Raw genomic sequence first — 25,193 nt, forward strand, 5'->3', positions numbered from 1 at the left:
CAGCAGTGTGAATGAAACGTGCATTAGTTACAGTAATAATCTAACCTTATTCAAGAACAATCAAGACCTTTTGACACTAATCCATTGAATAATCCATTGAAACTATATTCGTGTAATTAACCCAAAGGCTGTTGGTGGCTAATGAGGTTTAAGATATTTGAGCAATAAACCTTGCTTTAATTACATGTGCACCTAGAACTAAATTTTTTTTATGATTTCTAAAATTACTCCATAAATGAAAAAGATTCAACGTGACAAGAAAAAAGCGTTCTATTGTACCGGACAGAACTCCATGCAGCATGACTCGTCTGGTTAAATCATTTTGGAAAGAAGTACTAGCTCAGAAAATACTCTGTGAAATCTACATGGTATGGGAAATAACGTGCTATTTGTTTCAAATAACTATGTTACAGTCATCACACGGCACATTTAATTCAAATAGTGTCCAATTATATCAGAAATAAAACCAGTTGATTTTACTTCTGGAACCATCTTGGAACTGCAACATCAAGCATATTACACTATGGTTTACTGGTTTGGCAAAAGTCTATTCCATGTGTACAAAACAGACGCATGCCATGCGCAGAATATTGTACATAATGCGGCATAAATACCAGTTTGGTAGCCAGCTATACTGAGTTTACTGTGCTTTTTGCAAAACGAATAAAATGCTATTTGATTAGACCAGGTGTAAGGCAGCCACATAACTAAAGCGTTTCAAGCATTTAACCCTTTGATTGAAAGGGCAAATCATTTTAACTCCTTTTGCAAGCATATTGTTTTCAAACATTTCTGAAAAAGCAACTGAAAGTACAATATTACAGTCAGAATTTTTGTTATTTTTATTTTAGAAAATGTCCTTTGTAACATGTGGCATCTGAAGTCACATTTTGTTTAAAATACAGAAAAGACAGACACTTGTAGAACATAAACAGCCAAAGAAAGAAAAAAAAAAAAGAAAAACATCAAAGTAAATAAAGCTAACAAGCTTTTCTGACTGGTTTGTTTTTTCTTTTTTTTTTGACAAAATGGAATAGAAGGCGAAGGAGGGATGTAAGAGAGAAGAAAATATGAAAAGCTATCTTTAGATGAAACACAGGAGGAGGAGGAGGAAGAAGAAGGGGCAGAGGGGGGATAAGACACTGTTAGTCAAAGAAACTATGGTTTGTTTGATGGTTGGTGTTTTAAATTATCTTTATAAAGTCTAATTTAGAATGATCTCTTTTCACTCTCATGTTTCTTAAAACATTTTTGCTTTTTTTTTGTGTTTTTTTTTTGTTTCTTTTGTTGATCTTCCAGACCCTAGGCCCTTGGTGCATCCACCCTCGGACTACGACGCAGAGGGGGAGATGAGCGCTGGTTTGGACCAGCTGTTAGGCCCGTGATGCCCGTGGTGCCCTCCCCAGATGAGCCATACCCCCCACTCAGGAGGATAAAGACGAGTCCTTCTGTGTTTGCTGTGCTTGTGTACGCTGCATCGACTTCTGGCTTTCCACATCTCTAAAATGTTTCTCAACCTGAAAAGAAAGACACGCAAGTCATGACAAGCAATCGATATGACACCTGTGAATGCAGATTAGAGGTCTGCTACCCGACCCAAGCCTCACGGGTCCCGAACAACTTGAGGGTTTGGGTTAGTTTCATGAATATCTTCAGGTTTGTAACTAAGAAAAACTATACAGGTGAAACTCGAAATTAGAATATCATGCAAAAGTTATCATTTTGATGATAATGGTTTACAGCTTATGAAAATCCCAAATTCAAAATCTTAGAAAATTACATTACATGAAATCAAAAAAACAAAACGATTTTAAATACAGAAATGTCAGCCCTCTGAAAAGTATAATCATGTATATGTATATAGTTACTAAATATATTAGTTTCAACTTTTAATTTGAATTACTGAAATACACAAACTTTTGCATGATATTCTAATTTTTCGGGTTTCACCTGTATTTATGTAGTTATGGTTTGATTGCACGAGGCTGTGTTTTTTTTGGACTACATTCAGGTTGTGTACTTTATTAAAATGAGCAGATAAAATAAAAAGGGAGTTCATATATCTGACTGCTTGTATTCACTGATGAAAATGAAGCCATGTGCAGTAATATTGCATCACATCTTGATGCAATGTGATCTCGAATCGAAGACATGATAATCGAATCGTGAGACCAGTGACGATTCACACTTCTATTGCTGGATAACAGGTGGAACGCACAAAATTATACATAAACCTCTGCATTATGATGCAATAATGTGTGTGAAGTGAATGAGTGTATACAGAGCACAGCACCAGGAGTACTATCAATAAAACACTGCATGAAACATTTTCTACTATTTGATATGTATATTTAAAAGTTTTAAACCTTGGGAGACGACATGATTATGATACACTATTGAGTGAAACTACGAATGAAATGAGCACAGCACGCTCGTACATCAAATATCCGTATTTCCCTCGCATCTCTCAGACGTCAGCTGCTATCAACTAAAACAACATTCATATTTTCTACTGTTTGTATTTAAATGTTTAAAACATTGTACAATATGATGAATGAATGAATGCAGAGTGCAAACTATATGAATGAAATGCAGCGCGATAGGAAGTCTAATAGCCGTGTTGCCGTCTCTCTGAATCATACACATCTTCTACCACTTGATTTCCATGTTTTATACCTTGTACGATATGATCTTGTCATTTCAACCAATAAAACGCTCCTCAGTTACATGCAGTGTGGGTCTTACACAGCTGTTTTGGCTTATGGTAGCAAGTATACAGATACATCTCTACAGCGACGGATTTCGGGTTAGGTCTTAAACTTTAACAGTACCAGTCGGGTTCGGGTACGGGCTTCTAGACCTCTAACGCAGATGCACCATCAAACATAGTCTGATCCATTGTAGAAACATTCAGCATATAATACAACATATATTAAACAAGACAAAACTAACTTAAGTAATATAGTGCAAAATGCCCCTCTTCAGAGTTATTCTTTCCAGCTACTTAGCGAGCTATGGACAGAGAATCGCTTTCCTGAGGTAAATATAACTTCTTGTGGTTGGCGTCTTTCTGCAGAATTTGAAAGCACAAAGCTTATTGCGATCATTGAATGGATGGTGTGCAACAAATGTTTAGCATAGACAGCATAGACTTAAAAGATTTATTTATTCTTGGGTTTAAGAATCAACATCGGTTCATCAAAATGAAGGTCAATTCAAATTAACATTGTCAACCCTGACCCAACCCATCCCTACGGTTGCATTCTAGTAAAGTCACAATTTACAATAGAAAATAGCCTTTTATTACACTTTTGGAACTTAAAAGTACTGAGTTGCAAGGAAACATCCGCCATGTCATTGCCAATTTTGACAGAGATGAGAGTGAATGATAAAACACTTGTAGATCAAATGGTGGCACGTGATTTGAAGCATTATTTCTTGTATACAATTTGGCTGCGAGGAGACTTCGTTGACACTTGAAGTGGAAAGCTAACAGTAGCTTTGTCATTTTGTTTATGTCTTTCAAGCATCGACCAATGGAACGACTTCTTTACCAGGAGTCAGAGAGATCTATTTAAAAGGTCAAATAAGGGATATAAGACAGGTTTTAAAATTGACTGCTGGTTTAACTTTTAATATTCTCCATCTTGCAAAACCTATGGATGCCACTGGAAGAGAGCTCTTAACACATTACTGAAATGAAAGCTATATTACTGAAGTGAAAGATATTCCGTGATACTCACAATTTTGCGTATATGACTTAGAGCACTTCCCTCTTTGCCTTTGCAGTTCTCCACCTGGTAAGGTGGTGAGATTACGACGTCATCCATCACAATGATGTTCTTCTCCTGCCATTTACAGTCTTTGATGCTGGAAAACAAAGATCAAACATCAAACTCAAGATGGGCACACCCGCAGTGAGCAATAACGCTTAAAATGATCAAATGATCAAAGAGTAAAGGCCCCGATATACTCACGGCGAAGCTGTTTTTTGTTCTTTGCTTTGGGGTAAAAAGAAGTTTGAAATACGTGAGCAGCGGAAAACTGTTAGCGAACACCTTACGCCGCCCATGCTACTGAAAGCGGCGTTTAGATAATGTGTGCTGCATGCGTGCTTTCCTTTCAATTAAATCAACATACAACAAAAATGACAGCGATGATGAAAGAGTGAAGAAAGCATCTGATCATAGCGATGTGGATGTTTGCACAAGCTCTGCAATTCGGCACTCCAGTCATGTTTATTTATATACCACTTTATGCAAGAGATTGTGTTAAAGCAAGCAGCTCTACAGTATTAAACACACACAAAAGTGTCAGAGTCTCTTGCCATTAGAATTACAAATTAATTTTCTACAATAAAGCGGCTCTCCAGTGTGTTCATGTTTTTACTCACAGATGTCTGACCTCGAGGGGCTGAACAGAAGAAATGAACCAGAGACTATTTCCACAACAAAGAAGGCGGAGCCTCAGAGCCACACACACCTATTCCGTAATCATCATGGACCAATGGTAGTTTAAAGGCGTTTACCGGGTGCGTTTCCCAAAAGCAACTATGGTCGCAAGTTCCTTCATCTCGTTACTAACAGAAATCAATGGAACTTGCGAGTGACCATAGTTGGCTAACGATGCTTTTTTGGGGAAACGCACCCCAGAGTGAACTTTTCCAGAGTTTCGAACTCCCGAGACAAACACAAAACACACTTCGTTTTGGCCTGTATTTGTTTGAAATGATGTCACACCAGTTTGTTCTTCGATTTTGCTTGAAGTATATCGGGGCCTTAATATAGAAACACGTTTCATGCTTAAATGTTTAAGCTCAAGATGTCAGTAGATGATTGTGTTTATTGAAATCACATTTAGACCTTGTACTTTAATTCAGTCCTCATGGTAGACCGCACGAGGGGGGGCCACCTTGTCAAATGGAGAATACAACTTCTAGGCTGTAGATTTGACTAATCTTTCTCTCACATGCTTTTAAAACTCAATTCATTAGTGTTAATCATTCATTTAAGACTAAAAAAAAAAAAAAAAACTTTTACAATACAATCATCTAATTACCACTTAAGAGAAGTTTAACATCACTTTGGTTATAGATAAATGAAGACTTCGTCTTACATTTGGTTTCAAAATGCAAGTAAAGTTTGCAAGTCTTACGTTTTGTGTATAGTCTGGAATAATTGCTGGCCCTCAACTGACACCCCAGCGCTGATTGCATAGGCTTGGGACAACTTGTCTTCCTTTTCCGACCTTGCCCGACTGGCAAGCTGTAAAACAAAAGATGTCAAAGAAAGATATTGTCAGACAGGTATCATCTCAATCATGTATTATTTACTATCTAGTACATGTGTCAAACTTTGCTCCTGGAGGGACACGGTCCTGGAGAGTTTAGCTGGAACCTGCTCCAAAACAACTGCCTGGAAGTTTCTAGTAATCCTGAAAGATATTTGCCGTGTCTGAAATCGCCCCCTATACCCTCAATCACTATTCCCTACATTACTCCACTAATACAGTCCACTTGAAGGAGTGAATGAAAACGAGTGAGTGAATTTGGACATAGTTCCCCCGGAAGGGCTGCCGCTTTTGCATAGTTTGTGCTTGCCATATAATAATCATTTGAAACTTTCTGACAGGGAAACATCTCTGTAGGCAGCCTAGGCTCTGAGATCTGCACACAAAAACAATTGGTTTCACCAACCACTCAAAACCAAAATAAATAGTGTTCCAACCAATCACCGACAGGGGTGGGTGTTGTGAGGTTTTGCGCTCGTGCACGGCTGCCTATGACGGCTGCACGCGAAAACCTCAACACCCGCCCCTGTTGGTGATTGGTTGGAACACTATTTATTTTGGTTTTGAGTGGTTGGTGAAACCAATTGTTTTTGTGTGCAGATCTCAGAGCCTAGGCTGCCTACAGAGACGCGTTTTTTTGACGGCCTGCTTATAGGGCGGGCAGCTAGCAGATCGTTAGGAAAAATTAGATGAATGTGATCATTTATGTTTGGGGCTGAAATCGCTGATACAACCTTTAAGGGTATGGGGAGATCTGACAGCACTTGATCAGCTGGTTGTTTAAGGTTGGAGCTAAACTCTGCAGAACGACCCTACAGGAACTGAGTTTGACACCCCTGATCTAGCACAACATATGTGAAATGTGTTTTTTTTTTACAAACCACCATGGCTATGTTCAGACTGCCAGCAAAAATCTGATTTTTGGAATATACAGATTTTATCCAGATGAGGTTTTTTTAAAACGTTTGGACAGCTTTTTATAAAAAAAAAAAAACCCACACAAAATCAGATTTTTTCTAATCTGATTCAAACCACATTTGGAGGCGGTTTGAAATGCGACTCCAATCAGATTTCTACAGATGCGCCTCAAATGCTTGGTTCAAATGGTCTTTTGCATCACTCTTAATGTGACATACAATTATAACATCAAAACAGGCAATGGAAATGCTGAAAGTATTCATATGGTATGTCCAAAGATTTTGGCCGTGACCACAGCACGGAGTCTCAATATATACCAGTCTCCACCACGACTCGACAGGGCGCTTATTTGGAGAGTGAGATGATGCACCTCATTTTTCCCACATCCGTTTTGAAAGCGATGCGTGGGTATGCCTACGTCGTTACCAAAGGAAGCCATGCAGATAGGCTGGTTATGTCTGGACACATTTGATCAGTTGCGATTAGTAGTGTAGGCAGTCTGACTGAAAAGATCTGATTTGAGAATAAATCCAATTTGCCAGCAGTCTGAACATAGCCGATACAAATACAAATAACATTAAAAAAAAAAAAATTAAAATCACAGTATTAGCTTTCCACCAATGAATTTGTTTGAACTGTTACACATGTCTACTGTGGTAGATAAAACTGCCTGGCTATCAGTGGGAGGGCCTGCTTTACTTTGACACAAGAGAGTGCTGAATGAACAGGAGTAATGTGAAAAACAGACTTTGAAGCAACTGCAACTAAACTTCCTTGTCTGGCATAAAAATTACATTATTATGCAGTCACAGCTATGAATATATTGTCTATTTTGAAGAACCATTGAATGTGGCACATCTAACCATAATTTATAGTCATTGTGCAACATCTCTAGTGCACACAATTTTCAAGTTGCTACAAAATGCTTTCTTTTTGGTTCTGTGCAGGCAGGACATGTCATCATTGTGTGTACCGTAACAAAAGCCCTGTTTCTGTTTGGTTTGATATGGACACATGTAGGCTGCCATTGCAACCGCTGCTACTAAGTGGACATGGTATTTAGAGTTTCACATGCATTTGACATCAACTATTAAACAATTAATTGACTATTCATTTTAATGAAAATGTATTAATATTCCTGAAAATTACCATTCCTAGTCAGTACTTTCCATTTCCTAATACTATAGTCTAACTTTGAGTGTTTTTCTTGTCTAATATGTACAATAGACATTAATAAAGGCATTACCAATAGGCCATACCAACTATATTGTCATATTAAAGGTGCTGCATGTAAGAACGACTGCAGTCCAAATTCAAAATATCAGAGACAGTTGTTTCTCCCACCACCTCCTCCTCCTCAGACTCGACACGGTTGCCAGTTTGAGGACACGCAACAGGAGCGAGTACAAATGATGACGTAAACCGAGAAGACTTACAGACTGTAAGTTAATGACTTGATTTAGCCGCGTTTTAATATGCTCTCGTTCATAGAGATTTTTAGATGGATATTTAGGTTGTGTGGAATCTGCAAGCTCTGACAGTTTGTTTGCTCGTTTCCAAGGCTGCGATACGCTGTGTTTGATGCCAACTGGCATCCCGGGGTGTCGAAATACTATTGGCTGAACTGTCAGCGGGCGGAGTCACACAGACCAAAACAAAACCGGACTGACAACACGATACGTGTAAAATAATAAGTCAAATAAGTGGCTGTAGAAGTGTTTTTTTCAGAGAAATGAGTGTATGTGAACTTAGCATGTTTCCTAAATATCTGCAAACATATTATGGTATTTTTATGCTTTAGTAGAGTAAAAAAAGTTACATACAGCACCTTTAAGTGTTACCATAAATTAAAATGACTCATTCCAGTATAAAAAATTGTGATCATAGTGCACCCACACTTGAACGCAATATGTGATCTTACCTTGCTAACATTCAAGGATGCTAGAGGAGGAGGAGTTTCAGTGCGGTCATTAATTATATCCACATCTGAAACATAGGCTAAGTTGATCAAGATGACGTCGCTGAGGTTGGGCTTTCCGCTGGAGGAAGGACATTCTGGCAGGAGGGTTAAGGATAAATCAAACGAAGACATCAAGAAACACTCATGCAGTTGTTCTCTCTCAACAGATAGGTGTTGAAACCTCCTGTTTAGGAAATGACTTGGTTTACTAAACATCAAAAGTAGTTACTGACACACACCTGTTTACAACACACCAAAGACATTGAGTGGTTCAACTACCACCATCCCCCACAAGGTTAGATGGCCATTATTCTAAGGCCTAGATGTAAAAGACGAGCTGAGTAATACATGAAATGAAACCAACGTGAGTGATTGGTTGAGCAAGCCTACAAAAAATAAGACCGGGGAAAAAAAGTGACAAGTGATGTCATACATGTCAAGGCGTCAAACCATCAAAACCACATTTAAACAAATGTCAGCACTGAGCAGTGACACGGGGGATTTATAGAAATCTCATGAAGGTCAATCTTAAGTGAGACAAGCAGATTAATTAATCACCAAGAACTTAGAACAATCTTCATCTTTTGTAGATACCTGAAAAATTGTAAAAACATCCACCTTGAGGTTGTGGTGATGTGAAATCTTCAAAGATTTTTATTAAACCATGCCAGGTCAAAGGGTGTCAACACTTCTGCTCACCCTTTAAATGCCATGTCGAAAGATGTAAGCTATATTTCAGCATTTCATTTGGATGGAAGGAACCTGTTTGGGATATTTATATTTAGAGCATAAAACGAATAGCCTAGTGAATAGGTTGGAGTGTCATCCTTCCAATCTCAGCATTCACAAACTCCCTTATTTGTATAGCATAGTCAAAAAATATGAATATGACCATTCAGTTTGATATTATTGATCTGAGAACAGTAGAACTACAGACTGCATGTAGTATGATGGTAAACCAGTGTATATGCTACGCAGCCTGGGCATTATTAGTTCTTACAGGGAAAAAATAGTTTATAAACTATATAATATACCCTATGAGAGCTGCCATTATTACACTGGAAAGGCATTAGCTTAGCACGCAAGGCTAATATTGTCGGTCGCGAGGACATGCTAATCAACAAGCTAACCACAAACAACACTTTCCCAACACGTTTTCAACTGTGAACCCACATCAAATCAACTAAGCACAGAAAACACCAAGCGACAAACATAGCTGATCGTGACCAAACACCACATAGAAGGTAAACGAAGCAAGAATAGGCGTTGAATGAGGCCACTAGCGCACACATAAACACGCTCGCGCGGAGCGTCAGTTTGACACAGTCCAGCCGTTTAAACGCACATATCCGAGGAATAAAGGATACTCAGAGTCAACATCTTGGACGGGTAATCGAAAGCCACCACCTCTCCCTGCAAACGTTGGCCTAAACAGGTGAGGCAAGAGACATGGCTCCCGACACTGAAATACTCCCCCGGTCCAGGAGCCGCCATCTTCTCCGCCAGGGAAACCGGAGCGCGAGCTTTACGTAAACGCACGCGACGTCGTGACTGCTACGACGCAGTGGCACGTCAGGTGACAGGAAACAGTGGAAACACGATGATCCTTCTATCAAAAAAAAAAAAAAAATAACAAAAAAAATACACCCTTACTAATAATAATAATATTAATAAATAAATAAATAAATAAATAAAGACACTTACTACTCTCGTTTATTCAAGAGTACTGGTTAATTAGAGATGGACAACATAATTAAAATTCTTATTTTATTTGATAAATATATATAAGCATGTATATACAAGGCAAAATACATGTAAACTGTACTGGTACCACATGGTACTCATGTTTCACGAGTCTTTAATCTAGATAAAGAACAATCGTAAAGTTGTTTAGACATCTGTCATTGAAAAAAATAACTGATGTACCTGTAACTGACGTCTGTTGATTTAGGATGGATTTATTTTTATGACTTATTCCTCTACTGTGAATTCAATAAAACAATCTCAACCTCAATATATTAGTTTTTGTAAAAGTTGTATTTATTTAAGAAATAACAGTCATATTATATAGAGCAAACATTATAGAGAACCGTTCAGAGAATGTGAGATAAATAACAACAAACATATAAAAGAATAACAGTATAAAAACCTTTTTTACAGTCTATGATAAAAACAAACAAACAAACAAAAGGTAACATTTGGTGGTTACATGATTTTGAAAAGTTTTAGAATAGGCTATTTATTGTTTTCACAAGTTTCTTATTTTGTGTTCTTGTGCTTAAAAGGGTTTCAAAGTGCATATTTTCGTTTTTCTTGACTTCAAATTTAATTTAATTTTAAATTAAAAGCCCGTTTCACTGTTCAGATAATATTTGTAGTATTTAAATTTAAAAAAGTGTTTAATAAGTAGGCCTAGAATAAGGTGAACTCATAAAACCTTTTCGGTAAAAGTCTGTAAGAAGTTCGAATGTGCAGATGATTCAAGACCCTTATTGAAAATATGCGTTTTAGCAGATGAATTTTGTCCCACTGCGGTACCCGTGACAAACGGTAACGTTGAGGTCTGAACTCCTGACAGCTCAGCGGCTTCTCTGACAGTTGGTTCTGATTCACTCAGTCTTTTACCTGTAAGATGAACAGGGGACCTTAATGTTATCTGTGGACGTTTATTCATCATCCTGTAATGGAGGCCGTTCACCGCCAAGGCGTTTGGGTGGCGGAGGCTCTTCAGCGGAGAACGAGAAGCCTGGAGGATTTCTGGCTCGTCGCTTCTCATATGGGAGACCCGAAAGCTGCGGTTCTCCTGGTCTTTCCTGTCGTGTTTTACATCCATCGAAGGACTGGCATCGCTGTTCTCTGGGTAGCAGCTTTATCAGAGTGGCTTAATTTGGTTCTCAAATGGTATGAAACGCTTTGCATGTTGGGATGTGTGAAAATGAAACCCAATGTCAGATGATGGATAAACGTCTATGATATAGATAAACTTATAAAGTGCAAACTAGTTTTATAATTACTTTATGTAATATATAAATATGTAGGTGTGTGTGTGTGTATGTATGTGTGTGTGTGTGTGTATATATATATACAGTATAGCCTATATATATATAGGCTATATATCTATCTATGTAAGCTTGTTCCTTGTTTGTATGTTATAAATATATGTAAGTAAATAAGACGATTGTGACTTTTCCCCCTCGCAATTCCAAGTTTATATTAGTTAAAATAAAAAAAAGTGAATATTGTGAGTTGTAAAGTCAGAAGAATACTGTCATTATTTCTTATATAAATATTACAAGTATCCATATGACATACTAAAACCACATATAAATCATTGAAATTATATAAATTATTATTCCAAAGTATTTTACAGTTTAAAATAATGTCACTTCAGTGTCAAAACAGTGCTGTTTAATATTTTTTTTTGTGGAAACCTTGATACACTGCCATTCACAAGTTTGGGATTAGATTAAAAAAAAAAAATGGGTACAAATAATAATTGAGCACTTAATTAGCATATTATAATTATTTCAGGAAAAAACTCATTAAATGAATTTAGTAATTTCTTACTCTTTTGGTTATAAATGATTCTGAGGGCATTTAAAGTGCAAGAAAGTAAACTAACTGTAGAGAATGTATTTTAGTTTTCATATTCTCACTCAGCTTTATTGGGTTGTGAATGGCATTTCATGTTGACTGTGATTTCTTTAACTTGACATTCAGGTTCCTGTTTGGCGAGAGGCCGTATTGGTGGATTGGAGAATCTGGATTGTTTTCTAAAAACCCACCGAATGTCCAGCAGTTCCTGTCGACATGTGAGACTGGCCCAGGTAAAGCAGCGCACTAATCTTCCTTATTACAGATCATTTTACCTGAACCATTTCCAGAAGTCAAGTCCCAATCCCTCCGCCATCTCTCTCAGGCAGTCCTTCAGGTCATGCCATGGTCACTAGTGCTGTCTGGTGGCTGATCGTCTCTTCACTGGCGTCATTCTTTCACACTCGCACGGGCAGGTCTGTCTTTAACCCTATAAAGCCTTTACAGTGAACTTCACATCAACTTTTATATTGTAATATTTCAAGATCAATATTTACTGGACTGCACTAAGCCTTACTTGATTATCCATACTTTTTTTTTTTTTTTAAATCATGTTAAAATGTGAGTATCAAATATAATCCATGAGGAAGGTTTATTTGTTCATCTCTCAATCATCATTGTGCTCCAGTGCATTATATGGTTTAACCCTTAAACAGGCAAGAAAATGATAAGCAACAAATAATTTCATGTCATTTTTTATATCATCTGGACTTAAGTAAATCATATCCAAAAGAATTTTTGAAAAATGTTATGTATTTTGGATTTTATGAGTTGTGACTCCCAGATCACATTGCCTGTTTAGGGTATAAAAAAAGGACCAAATCTTTAACTGTAACTGCCATTGCATGTTTAAAACAATTATATCCTATACTTCAACTCATATAATGTTGACATATTATATATCATTGGAAAGCTTACAAACTCAAGATTCAGCCTGTGAAAACCTTTGAAATCGGACCTTGCGTTACCATAAATTTGGTAAAATGGTAAAAAATGTTGGATTTGGGTTAGGCTGATCACAGATTACTTGAAGCAAATCATGTGACCAGCATACTCAAGACAGACAGGCTGTATCAGTTTAACCTGTAAATTTTATAATTTGTAAAAAAACAAAAAACTCAGAATACAAAGATTGTTACAAAAATGAATACAAAGTTAATCCCTTTTTTATACCCAAAAGTGGCAATGTGACTCAGGTGTAACATATATTTCAAAACGTGCTAAATAACAACATTTTTATAAATCATCTTTTTCAGCACCTTAAGACAATGTTCATAATTAATGTTAGCAGTGTTAGTATTACTTTTTCAAAAGAAAAGTAAGTTTAATATATATTTACTTATCTCAAAATCTGAATGTCCTGCACCACTGGCAGCCATGTTGGATTTAGGTCAGGCTGACTAATTAATCACAACATTTTTTAAACAAATCATGTGACCTGCATACTCAAGACGTGACAAATGATTAAAGGATTTGATGAAAAAATCATTCTTACGCCCCAAAAAAGATGACAAAAACTATGTTACACCCAGATCACACTGCCAGTTTTATGGTTAAATAAAACTACTGGCTACTACAAATCTTACTATTGGCTGATATACAACTTATGAAGTGACAACTTCTATTCATATCCAATTTATATTAGTAGCAGCCTAATTTCATCTTACATTTTGACCATATAAATATCATCATCTGCACCAAATTCCATATTTCTGCACAGTTTGAGCCTCTAAATAAAACTGCTTTTTCCCCTCCTCTTCAAACTCTCACTATATCAAACTATATGAGCCATAAAAGCCTGACGTATCAAATATGATACTCTACGTATGCAAACTTTTCAAAAAATTATATAGTTTGTAAATTTCTCACGCTCTCTTATAAGTCACACAGATATGTGAATGTTATTTATTCATGTGTAATACTAACTAAACAAACTCTTTGTGGTACAGTAAGATATTAGCTGCAGTGCCGTACCTGTTGTATGCAGTATTTTTGGGATGTGTGGGCCTTTCTCGGATCTTCATCCTGGCTCACTTCCCTCATCAAGTCATTGCCGGTCTTCTGACAGGTCAGTCATTACTAAATACATGCATACATACTCATATCTTCATAGCCAGGATCGTAATGCTCTTTCTCCGCAGGGGTGTTGCTGGGGATCTCTCTGAACCGGACAGTGCCTGAATGTCGCCCTCTGCTGTTCTTCTTTTGCTGTAGCGTGACTTTGCTCTTCGGAGCTCTTGTGCTGCATGGTGCCCTGCAAAAGACTGGGATTGATCTCTCTTGGTGGGTACAATGTGACATTGAGATAATATTGTGTAAAAACTGTACTTTACACATCTAAATTCAACACGTGTGCATCTCAATTGTTACAATTAAATTAAATAACTACGGTTATTAACATTGTAAAACTAGCTACGTTTTTTATAACACTATACTTCGTCATATAATATTATAGCACTATAATATATAAAATGTGCAAAGGAAAATAAGCATTGAAAAATGCATTGTCAACCACTTATTATAATATTTTAATCCTCAAAATATCACACATACATTACATAATTGTATTATGTCCGGTTCAAATTGTATGATTTTGGGCTGTCCCAGATGAAAGATGACGAATCGTGGCGGTTTCTGTGGTCGTACCTCGTACAGTGTGAAGAGTTTCTAAAGCCCTATTCGCACTGGATTAGTATTATCTGGGGACCTGGTGTGATTTAGAAATTAAATTGATTAAAATTAAATTGATGGTTTTCAACTTTCTCTTTCTGCAAATTGTTTAGTTGTATCGTATCATGGTGTGTAGCAATAAGACCCAGCACCCAAAATACTATCAAAACACTCCAACACAGACTCCATTCTTCACGAAAGATGGATAAAAAAGCACAGGAAACAAAAACCTCGAAAAAATGATAAACGACCCCGCCAAATCACAGAGATGCCGATTCGCACGGGACTAATATTATCACAGGACCTCGTGTTCTGCGAAATATGCTAGGTCATTTGCGGGGGAATTTTTACTTTACAAATCACAGAGATGACGATTCGCACGGGATTAAGATCACAGACAACCTCTGCAATTATTACAAATGACTAGAGGTCACCAGGTAATACTGATCCCGTGCGAATAGACGGCCATTATCACGGTCTTATGACCAAAGATAGCCTGTGATAATATTCAGTCAGAACTTTATCATGATCATCTCACAGTGTGTTTGCTGCTATGACCTACGTCTGCTGACGAGCCAATAAAAATGCAACATGAAATGGCGTATTGATCAACGTGACATGATGCTAAAACTTAAAACTACTCCTCAAGCTCGAGTTGCAATATTGTCATGCCAAGTTGGCCTCTTTTCCCAGCCACGACCGCGTCCATATTCTCCTCTTTTTCCAGCGCACATAAAATCACAATTGCCAAAGTGTGATTGATCTTGCTTTATTTGTTCACCACACACACATGCTGATGACGTTTTACTCTTCTATACTAACTTGCGTCGTAGTAGCCTAAGATTCAATAGGTGTCATCATCGTACAGTTTGCATACATGTACCCAAGTTAATTAGATCCGTGTCATACAGTGTGATTTGTATTGATCTTAAAGGATTGCCGAAATCACACAGTCTGTTGCAGGCATTAAGGAGTTATAATCTGTATGAATGACTTTTTTCACTGCAAACGTACACTCTCATACTGTGAACCGCAGGTCCATCTCTCTGGCTAAGAGGTGGTGTTCTCACTCCGAGTGGATCCGTTTGGACACTGCGCCCTTCTCCTCTCTGAACCGTGATGCCGGGGTTCTGCTAGGACTAGGACTTGCACAGTATTGGAAGCCAGGTGGATGGGCTCTTCCATGGGTGCCCAGGACTCTCTGTCTGGCCCTGTCGTCCATGGCCCTCCACTACATCAGCAGCTTCCCTCTGCCCACTGTTCCTCCTCTTCTCTTCTACTCCCTGTTCTTTCTGAAATACACCATTGTGCCGCAGGTGGTCATGGTGTTAGTGCCAGGATTTGTGCATCTCCTCACAGCCAAACCCAAGAGGGAGTAAAGGTGAATGTGGCAGATTTGTTTTACTGTTCGAACCATCATCTTGAAGATCAATCATTAACACACACAAAAAAAGAAGGGACATTGAATATGGATTGCTGCAGTTCATAAACATTTAGTTTGTGCCAAAGAAACTCTTAGGTGAAATTGTTTCGTGTTGTTCTTTGATGATTCTTTTTAAAAAGTTCAATTGTTTTCTCCATTTTCTTTTTTTTATGCTTTCAAGTTATCTGAACGGTCTAAATCAATCTATATTCTGTTTCCGCAAAGTGATGAAGAAAACTAGATATTTACATTTTCTGTAGTATTTGCTTAGTCCGATTCTAAATTGTTGCTAGGGTGTCGCTAAGGTGTTTAGATATGGCCATTTTGTTTTAGTGTCTGCCAGGGGAAAATCTAAAGTCTGATCACTTAGAAATGTAACTTTCTATCCTCAACAAGCTGCATGATTTGAGCTATCATATGTGTCAGTTTAATATGTGGCCGTTTGTCAAGTATGAGCAATAATAGTCTGAAAGGACAAATAGTGCAGTTGTGTAACAGCTGTAGACCTATATAAAAGAAACCACAATAAAAGGAATCATCTTTTAAGCTCGACCAGTTTTATACATTTCTTATAAAGTAACTCTTATTAAACGTAGAGTGTATAAAAATGACCACTGACATGATAAAAACACATTCTGGTTTATTGAAGTCATTAAACGTTGTCACAGCGCTCTGAAAGCTCACATTTACAGACGAGAAACTCTGCTTAGCAAGCAAATACATTAAAATCAACTCAAATCCAACTGAAAAAATAAAAAGAATGGCCAAAACCTTTAGAGGTAAATGTCAGATGAGTGTGAGATTTGTGGTGATCAGTATTTCTGTTAAGTTCCTCTATTGGAGACATACGGCAGATTCACGAATGTCTGTGTATGTCGATTTCGGAGGGGAATGGAGGATAAATCATGCGTCAGGTTATGTACAGCAAAAAAAAAAGAATAAATTTGCACTGAAAAACCACAACACTCTAAAGAGGCCCTTGATGAGCCCTCAGTATTTATTTCACTTTTCCCCAAAGTTGACCATGATGCATCTCTCGATTCAAGCAGGTTTACACTGACAGCAATAGAAAGGTGAATATGGTTGCCTTTAAGACAAGCTGTCTAGATATCTGTTCATATACTGTATTTTTGAGAAGACCAAAGCCACATTTAAGCTCTGCATGTTGATAATATTGCATTCTGAAGCAGAGAATTTCAAAAGGAACTAGCTGTATATTGTTTTTTTAGTTTTTTTTTAATACACGACAAATACACTATTTCAAAACGGCTGGTTTGCATTTCGGTAGTGTGTGATGCCACTGAACTGTGTTTGACACGTGAGGCTCATCAAGTCCTTCTCGCGCTGCATTTGGCGACGCGTTTGCAGAGGAGAGCAGGATTTTGTATGCATGAACACATTTGGCCACTATATACAGCAAGTACACTGCGCTCTATAAAGGCTGTTATATACACATTTTATATCTTTTTAAAAACATAATTTTGCTCTTTTATATTATTGTTCATTCATTTGCTTGAAAAATTAGAATTGCACCAAGGACAATGACTTCTATTTGTTTTCTAGTAGTACAACTAATCACAGGTTATTTTCCAGTGTTCACTGAACGTTCGTTAGTAAGGATGTCCTATCCCAGGTCAAAAACAAAACAAAAAACATCTTTAGCCCCCCCCCCCCCAATATTCACATTCCATACAATCCTTACGAATGAATAAAGTGCTCTCTTTCTTCAAAATGTCCAGACAGTCAGTGCAGACCAAAGTTACGAATAAAAGTTTAAAAGTTAAAACAAACATACTTCACTTGATATACTGATGCTTCTCTGTGACAATGCAATATTTCATTTCTTAGAACAATAAAGAAATTGAAAAAAAAAAAGAGAAGAAATTGTATTACTACCTTGCAAACGCCCCTGAAACTTTGTGTTGCGTAGTATACATACTGTAGAGTTCATAAGACGTCTATGGTGTGATACATTCTTCTACTTGAAATACGGCAGGATTGCCACTCCAGTACATGGTAATTTACTGAAATCATTTAATTTAAATAGACAAAAGCTATATGAGGGTTACTTGAAAATCTTATTAAGCTTATTCCCAAGAAATTGATTAAACTAATATTATTGCCACAGTACAACTGTGAAATTTGATAAACGATATTTCTGCTTGGGAACCAGAATTATAAGGTAATAACTGTAAAGATAATAACCTCCAGTCATAAACTCTGAATCATTATTTTTAAAAATATCTGATACCATTTCCAAAAGCTCAAATCAATAGTTACAAAATTAAAGACATAAAACCCAAACAAAAATGAAAAAATAAACTTGACACAAAAACTGCTTTAATATTTCTATACATCATATAACTTAATTATAAATATTCCTCTTTTCCTTCTGTAACTACAGCTTAGTTTTTCTGAAACATTTTTTTCCTTTTTACAGTATTGAACAATCCAACAATATGTTGTCCAGAATGCCTAGCAAATTTGTTTAGTTTCATTGGGAAGAGAGAGAGAGAACGAGTTCAACACAGATTCCCAGTTTTATATCTGCTTTAGTGCTAGGAACGATGGCAAGACACTATTTCTCTGCATGTAGGCCTCTGTTGTGGAACGTCATTAAATGTGCTTTCTTATAATGTGCAGAGCTTTATAGAACATTTTTTACCTTTACATACTGTATTTTAATACTCCAAAAGGGTGCTGTCAGGACATTTGGAGCCTGTTCACCACATAAATTCTAAAAGTTTTTTTTTCCAACAGAAGTAGGCACAGGTATTTGTACACACCTTTGTAACACTGTTTTTTTTTTTTAGTTTATTAAAAGTATGTCTAATATTCAGTTTCCCTTTAATTGAAATACTGGTTTTAATATCCTGCACCTACACAGTCCCATACGTACAACCTGACACAAACATTCACTGTCACACACACCTTTGTGCCCACCCTTTTGGGTGCCTATTAAACGTTTGACTCCACATAGGGTCTCTTTGGTTTGATGGGCGAGGTGGGACCTTGTCTGGCATCACGGGAAAGCTGGCGGTACATGTTCTCCTGGTACGCCTGTGCCACAGGCATTGTCCGCGCCACTTTAACATCCTGGTAAGTTGGCACCTGGCTCACCCGCTCTAGGAGGTCTCGATCACGGGCCCCTCCATTAGCAAGCTTGCCTAGGGAGGATGGCTGCGGCTGGACGTAGTACTCCTCCTCTAGCAAGTGTCCATTCTGGGCATTATTGGTCTTATTGTAGTAGGCAATATTGCCTAGAGATGTAGGTGGGCTGTAGGAAGAGGCGGTAGAGGCTTGGTGGATCAAGTTGCCAGGCGACGTGGGGCTAGTGATGACCGATTCCAGGGATGAAACGGGCCAGGCCCGGGAAGGCTGGAGAAGGTACTGCTGCTGAGTCCTTGCAGTCTTGTCGATGACGCCCATAAACGGAGTGGCCCGGGATCGGGCGGGTTCACCCGAGTAGAGTCCGCTCTGAGAGGGTGAAAGGGCAGATGGCTCGTCGAAGCTTCGCTCATATGTGGTCTGCAACGGGATTTCCATTTGGGCCATGGAGGAGGAAGGCCTGAAGCCAGGGGCTAGATTGCAGCTGGAGCCTGAGGAGATATTACTGCTGGATGGGGAGAAGCGAAGATTTACGCTCTGGGAGTGGATCAGTGGTCTGGGGGTCGGTACGTGCTGCTTTAGGTCACTTGTATTGGCACTGATAGGTCTGCGCACTAGGTGGGGGATCTCCGGAGAGCCCAGTTGGCAAGGTGACAGAGCAGAGGCGGCCACTGCTCTCTCAAGTTCATGCTTGGAGACAGGATAGTATGCCGCTGACTGACTGCGGCTAATCTGCGGGGTTTGACTGAAACGCATGCCTCCAGGTCCCCCTGTAGCTGAACGGTAGGCTGAAGCAGGGCGTTGAGGGAGATCTTCTTTCCCCAAGTTTGACTCCAGAACCCCGGCAGGCCCACCTCGGCTCCCGTGCTGACAGAGAGCTCCCACACTAAGGCTGGATTGCACTTGAGACATTGACCGGCCATCCAACGAGGGCTGGTACACAAGTCTTGGCTCCCGATCTCTCTCCCTGTCCACATCCATGGAACATCCCTGATACCTGCTGCTGAGTGGATGCGCCAACTGGCTGTACACACTGTTACTGGGCTGGTTAGTGCGGACGATCTGTGCCATCGAGGGCTGCAGGCGAAGACCCTGGATCTGGTGGTGCTGGCTGGTCTGAGAGCTCTGGGAAGGCTGCGACTGGAGCTGGAAGGATCGCTGGCTGCTCATCTTCAACAGTGGCGATTTAGGGCGGCTAGGTAAAGGCTCCTGCTGGTAGCGGACTGGAGAGCCAGACTGGGAACGATACATACACACACTCTCGACTGGAGGGCTTGCTCTGAATGGACCCCCACGCCGAAGAGGAGATGGTGGAGGACTCTGGTACTCCATGCCCTGGTTCCCTCCACCGCCCATGGGTGGAGGGCTGAACCGGTAGGAGGACTGATGGGCGGGCGAAGTATGGGGTGGACTCTGGCGGTAGTGAGAGTTCTGATGTGTTGGGGAGACACACGGGGAGGTGGACTGGTAACTATGATGGGTAGGAGATGACATGGAGGAGGAGCTCGGGTGAAACTCAAAGGCCTGCCCTCCAGATAGGTAGCCAGTGTCATGATGGGTCGGAGAAAGGGGTGGACTACGTATAATGGCAAGGCTTGAAGCGTTCGAGTGAATATCAGAGGCAAGACCAATTGACACAGCTTCTAGCTCTTGTTCAAGGAAGTCGTCATCCTCAAACAAGTCTTGAACAGGTTCCATGTCATCCAGTCTTGGCTCAGGGGGAGGGGTGTGATGAGGGGGCTCCTCATCTTCCTCCACTGGTAAGGGAGATGGTGGTGGAGATGGAGGAGGCTCAAGCTCTGGCTCCTCTGATTGGGTAACTTGCCTGTACTCTTCGTCCACGCGCTGAAGGAGGCGCTGGATTTCACGATTGTTGGGACACAACTTTATGGCTTCCCTTAGGTCTTCTAGTGCTTCAGCGAATTGCCTATGGAGTGGCAATGGAAATATTAAGCCATCTATAAGTAATTTGATGTGAAAGGAAAGAAAGGAATGACCCCTACCTGCTGCTACGCTTGGCACGTGCTCTAGCATAGTATGCCTCATAAGACTTAGGCTTCAGTTCCAGAGCCTTGGTAGCAAACTCTTCCGCCATACCAAAGTCCTGTGACCAAGAAAGTGTGTTCAGTGAAATATATTTTTATTTTTGTATTCTGGGGGTTGATATTTCATTATTTTGCACAGTTGTCCTAGAGGTATATCAGCAAGGTTCTTATGACATGCTGCATACTGCAGTTACTATATTGCAGCATCACAAACATATATCCAGAACCTTACTGTGTGTACCTATAATCGTAATGAGACTTTGGAAAGAGTATTTTTAGTAACGTTCATGCTGTTCTCACATTCATTTTCCTCCGACAGCGAGACAAGTTCAGGAACAAAGACACTTTGAGCTCTTTAAAGGTCTTCAGGTCCTCACTTAATCCTTCACGGGGAAATTTCTTCAGAGCATACTGGTAGCGCTGAGCTGCCTCCTTCACTTTACCCTTCTGCAGGAGAAAAGATGATTGACTGTGTAAATACATAGAGCCAAGGTCTTTGTTCTAGACAAATCTGTGCAAACATTAGAGGTAAATGATGAGCATATCTGACCTTGTAGAAGCCATCTCCTTCCTCTAAAAGTTTACTCAGTAGAATAATCATGATGTCAGGTTTAGACGTCGCCATTGCCCAGGTAGCAGGACCTATGGGGTAACAGGATGTTTGATGGGTCAAAATGGACAATCAAAGGTTTGAGGGGAAAACATGGAGAGAGACGAGGAGTGTAGAACACTCAAGAATCAGAACAAACAGATGAAGGCATGGACAACAGGATGAGGATGCCTTCAGGGCGAACTCAACTTCTCATTCCCTGTAACCTTTCATCTTTAACCATTAGCAATGATGCTATTGTTTAATACAGGATTTCCCAAACTCTTTGTCATGCTTCAACCGTTGCCGATACAATGCAAGTAAATGGGGACCAAAATATTGGACCCTACTGAAAAAAAAAAAAAAAAAAAAAGCATTAATTTTTTGGGAGAACCATCCCTTTAAATTATCTAAATAAATGCCCCATGAAATTTTGGGAGTTATGTTAATCTTTACATTAATAGCTCACATACATTTCAAATGAATGAATGAATGAATAAATTAACACATTATCATAAGATTCTATTTTCATAGTTTGGGAAACCCAGCTGAGGTAGGTAAATAGAGAAATATACAGAGTGACAGAAAATAGATGGACAGACAGTCAGAAGATAGATACAGCACCCAGACACACCACTGGACACAGAACAGAGAGGAGAGCTGCCAGGATGCCTGAAGGGAAGCAAGATGCAAGCAGCCTGAGCACAAGCATTACCTCCTTTGTGGCGACTCGGCAGTGTCTGACATCCTGTGGCCGGAGGTCAGGGGTTGTGAGAGCGAGGGAATGAGGATTAGGGTTGTGGGGAGAGTGAGATGAGCAGCACAACCAGAGGTGGTTATGAGAGTGGCGTGTGTGTAGGTGAGTGAATGTGAGAGTGGGAGAAAGAAGAAGTGAAGAGAGATGGCGGTGGTTGTGGAAGAAAAGTGAGGGGGAACACAAAAAAGCAGCCGTGAGTGGTGGGGAATAAGAGCTTCAGCTAAAGAATTGAAAATTAAAAGTTAAACAACAAAACAGCACCAGCACCAACAACGTTAAACTATCTCTCACCGACCATTGAGTTGACAAACAGAGAAAGATTTTCTCAGCAAGAGAAACAGGTAGAGAGTGAAAACAAAATGCAAACACCACACACAAAAAGGGTTACGGTTCCAAAGAGAGACGCGTTAACCAAGAGCAGCTGGAGTAAGTGAAGTAAAGCACAGAGCAGCAGAATGCTAAAGCAGGCAAGCACAAGCTGAGCTAAAGGAAAAAACATACAGATACATGTTGGGTTTTTAGTATCACGGCCCGAACTCTAGTGATAAGCCGCTTTCCTTTAGGGGACCATTTGAGGGTCTGGGATTTCTGGTTTTACTATGCTTGTGGGGACATTTGATTTCCTCATTGTTGGCAAAGCCTGAGCCACATACACTAGGTATGTTTACATGCACATATCTTCATCAATTTTAATGAACCCAATCCATTTTCAGATTCTGAAAGTTCTGTTCATATGAAGCCAAAACTTATCCAATTCACATATTCATTTACGGTGCATTCGGAGCCTTCACTGACTATTTTGTAAGATGTCAAATGCATGTAAATATATGCATCACGGCACTGCGCATGTGTGCAAAGAACTTCTAAATCCAATTGAGAAAATGTTCGGATTCAAGCGTTTACATGCTTACTTTTTTTCCGATTGATCAGATTATTTCAGGTCTACAATACTCCATCCAATCAGTTCGAAATGTAATTTAGATTGAGCTCAACTGGATCGATTTTTCAATCTGCTCGAACCATCAATCCAACTACTAACAGATTATTTGGTTGCATGTAAACGTAGCTACTGTCGTACCGATTTTGGCTCCTTTTTTCAGCAGGGCGACCACCACCGATGCGTTTCTGCAGCCGACAGCCCGGTCCAGAGGACGCATTCCACTGTAATCCACATGCTCTATCAAAGCCCCATGATCCACCAGGAACTGCACCTGAGACAGAAAAAGAGCACGAAAAGAAAAGAGACTCATCTACAGGAAACACTGTAGCATAATAGGTCAAAAGAGCCAAAAGAGTGATGCCAGGTTTGGAGGATCTTTGAATGCTTTGGGTGGAATTACTTTTAACTTTTCACAGCAAGTTTATGAGGTTTTGGGAATTTTTAATAGTTCACTAAGGGAAAACCAATTAGTTATAATAGTACAGGGATTTGGCAACCTGAGTCAAAATAGACTGAAGAAAGCGTGTGGTGAATGTAGTTTGAAAGAACTAGGAGGAAATTTTGTTCTTAGATTAAGTATTTTGAAAAATCTTAACTCAAAATTGTCAAGCCAACTGAAATATCGCTCACCACATCTGAGTCTCCATAGAAGGCGGCCAGATCGAGAGGCGTCCGTCCGTTTTTATCAGCATGGTCCGTCGCGGCACCCCTTTCCACCAAGCAACGAACCACAGACAGATGTCCTTTCAAACATGCCCAGCTGAGCGCAGTGAGACCCTCCTTATCTACAAGATCCATAGACGCACCTACAAATACACAAAAGACATGAGGTACAGTATATTTGATGCAAGCTTCATAAAACTGCCCCTTTGTGTCATAAAGGTGTATATCATGTACCCTGAGCCATTAGGAACTCCGCTGTGTCCAGGTGTCCTTCTGAGGCGGCCATCATGAGCGGAGTACGGCCTTGTTTATCAGCCAGGTTTACGTCTGCTCCATGCAACACCAACAGATCCACAATCTGAAAGACAAACATGTAGACAAATCTTAAAAGGACAAAGCTGGAAAAAGAGTCTTTATAAGTTTTATAAGTATGAGTATGAGTATGAGTTTATCCACTGCATTTAACCCATCCAAGTTAGTGCACACACATTAGGAGTAGTGAGTAGTGCACACACACACACTGCAAACTGTGGACACACACACACCCGGAGCAGTGGGCAGCCATTTTGCTGTGATGCCCAGGGAAAATCATATCAATTACCTGCCAGTGCCCTTGACGCACAGAGCTGAAGAGCGGCACCACCCCTCTCCGATTGGGCTGTGCCACAGCAGAGCCCTGCTCCAACAGCAGCCGGCAGACATCCAGCTTCCCTCGCCCCGCTGCTGCTGACAGTGCTGAGGAGAAGAGCAGGACAGAGCTGTCAATCATCAGCTACCTGTCTAGACAGTCAAGTCATCTTTATTTATAGCGCTTTAAACAATACAGAGTGTTTCAAAGCAGCTTTACCGTGATAATAGGAAAATTATGCATTTCGGATGTTGTTTCCGTTGAAAAGATTGTCAATTATTAAATTTGTTCATTTCATCTATAAAGCAGTTCTGCCTAAAATGTCATCATCCAGCTCAGCTCAGTCAGGGACAGTCAGACAGCATTTTAAAGCTCAAACAGAGCACATTATATGCATTCTTCACACAGAAAGCAAAGCCAAATGGCAATGCGATTGCAAGAGGAGAAGCAAGAGCAATGTTAAAAATGTTTCATTCAACATGCCTCACAAGTATTGCAGTACAAAGAAAGGGAAGGAGGTTTCATATAAGATTTTTTATAAGATCAAGTTTACAGTCACGTGGTTCAGCGCTTTAAAGTTTATCTTTAAAGTTAATTTCCACCAATCAT

General features: G+C 39.5%; 3 protein-coding genes across 10 annotated transcripts in view; 1 reads left to right on the forward strand and 2 right to left on the reverse strand.

Annotated features, from left to right (window-relative positions):
• Positions 1-818: 818 nt before the first annotated feature.
• On the reverse strand, positions 819-9,776 carry lsm12b (LSM12 homolog b). 2 transcript variants are annotated; one of them, XM_079851833.1, is made up of 5 exons: positions 9,535-9,776; positions 8,129-8,262; positions 5,155-5,264; positions 3,744-3,870; positions 819-1,517 (listed from the first exon to the last, which is right to left on the reverse strand). In XM_079851833.1, exons 1-5 carry the CDS (start codon positions 9,659-9,661, stop codon positions 1,425-1,427), a joined length of 591 nt encoding a protein of 196 aa, XP_079707959.1. In that variant the 5' UTR covers positions 9,662-9,776; the 3' UTR covers positions 819-1,424. The 2 variants fall into 2 exon arrangements, with proteins under 2 accessions (XP_079707959.1, XP_079707960.1); XM_079851834.1 differs by lacking the exon at positions 819-1,517 and adding an exon at positions 3,149-3,570 and having other exon boundaries at positions 9,535-9,736.
• Positions 9,777-10,687: 911 nt separating this feature from the next.
• On the forward strand, positions 10,688-18,633 carry g6pc3 (glucose-6-phosphatase catalytic subunit 3). The gene is made up of 6 exons (XM_079851842.1): positions 10,688-11,068; positions 11,888-11,994; positions 12,087-12,177; positions 13,711-13,829; positions 13,903-14,044; positions 15,468-18,633. Exons 1-6 carry the CDS (start codon positions 10,851-10,853, stop codon positions 15,808-15,810), a joined length of 1,020 nt encoding a protein of 339 aa, XP_079707968.1. The 5' UTR covers positions 10,688-10,850; the 3' UTR covers positions 15,811-18,633.
• The window catches only part of tanc2b (tetratricopeptide repeat, ankyrin repeat and coiled-coil containing 2b), a 187,730-nt gene continuing 179,717 nt past the window's right edge, over positions 17,181-25,193 (reverse strand). For 6 of the 7 annotated variants that reach the window (XM_079851835.1, XM_079851837.1, XM_079851839.1 and 3 more), the window contains 9 exons: positions 24,558-24,691; positions 24,191-24,314; positions 23,924-24,099; positions 23,432-23,564; positions 22,312-22,344; positions 21,558-21,649; positions 21,308-21,454; positions 20,966-21,066; positions 17,181-20,889 (listed from right to left, as the gene is read on the reverse strand). In XM_079851835.1, the coding sequence (XP_079707961.1) occupies positions 18,813-20,889; positions 20,966-21,066; positions 21,308-21,454; positions 21,558-21,649; positions 22,312-22,344; positions 23,432-23,564; positions 23,924-24,099; positions 24,191-24,314; positions 24,558-24,691 (3,017 nt within the window). In that variant the 3' untranslated portion in view covers positions 17,181-18,812. The remainder of the gene's footprint in view (positions 20,890-20,965; positions 21,067-21,307; positions 21,455-21,557; positions 21,650-22,311; positions 22,345-23,431; positions 23,565-23,923; positions 24,100-24,190; positions 24,315-24,557; positions 24,692-25,193) is intronic. The other variant, XM_079851836.1, reaches the window with a different exon arrangement.

The sequence above is a fragment of the Squalius cephalus genome, assembly GCF_949319135.1.
Source record: "Squalius cephalus genome assembly, chromosome: 19".
Classification (NCBI taxonomy): domain Eukaryota; kingdom Metazoa; phylum Chordata; class Actinopteri; order Cypriniformes; family Leuciscidae; genus Squalius; species Squalius cephalus.

Bases quoted from the DNA above. Each gene is read 5' to 3' on its own strand.
- lsm12b (XM_079851833.1), bottom strand. From the start codon at position 9,661: ATGGCGGCTCCTGGACCGGGGGAGTATTTCAGTGTCGGGAGCCATGTC. The intron at 8,263-9,534 runs GTATCCTTTATT...CCCTCCTGCCAG, and splicing joins GTCCAAGATGTTGACTCTGA to AATGTCCTTCCTCCAGCGGA. The intron at 1,518-3,743 runs GTGAGTATCACG...CTTTCTTTTCAG, and splicing joins TAAGTCATATACGCAAAATT to GTTGAGAAACATTTTAGAGA.
- g6pc3 (XM_079851842.1), top strand. From the start codon at position 10,851: ATGGAGGCCGTTCACCGCCAAGGCGTTTGGGTGGCGGAGGCTCTTCAG. The intron at 12,178-13,710 runs GTCTGTCTTTAA...TTTGTGGTACAG, and splicing joins TTTCACACTCGCACGGGCAG to TAAGATATTAGCTGCAGTGC. The intron at 14,045-15,467 runs GTGGGTACAATG...TGTGAACCGCAG, and splicing joins ACTGGGATTGATCTCTCTTG to GTCCATCTCTCTGGCTAAGA.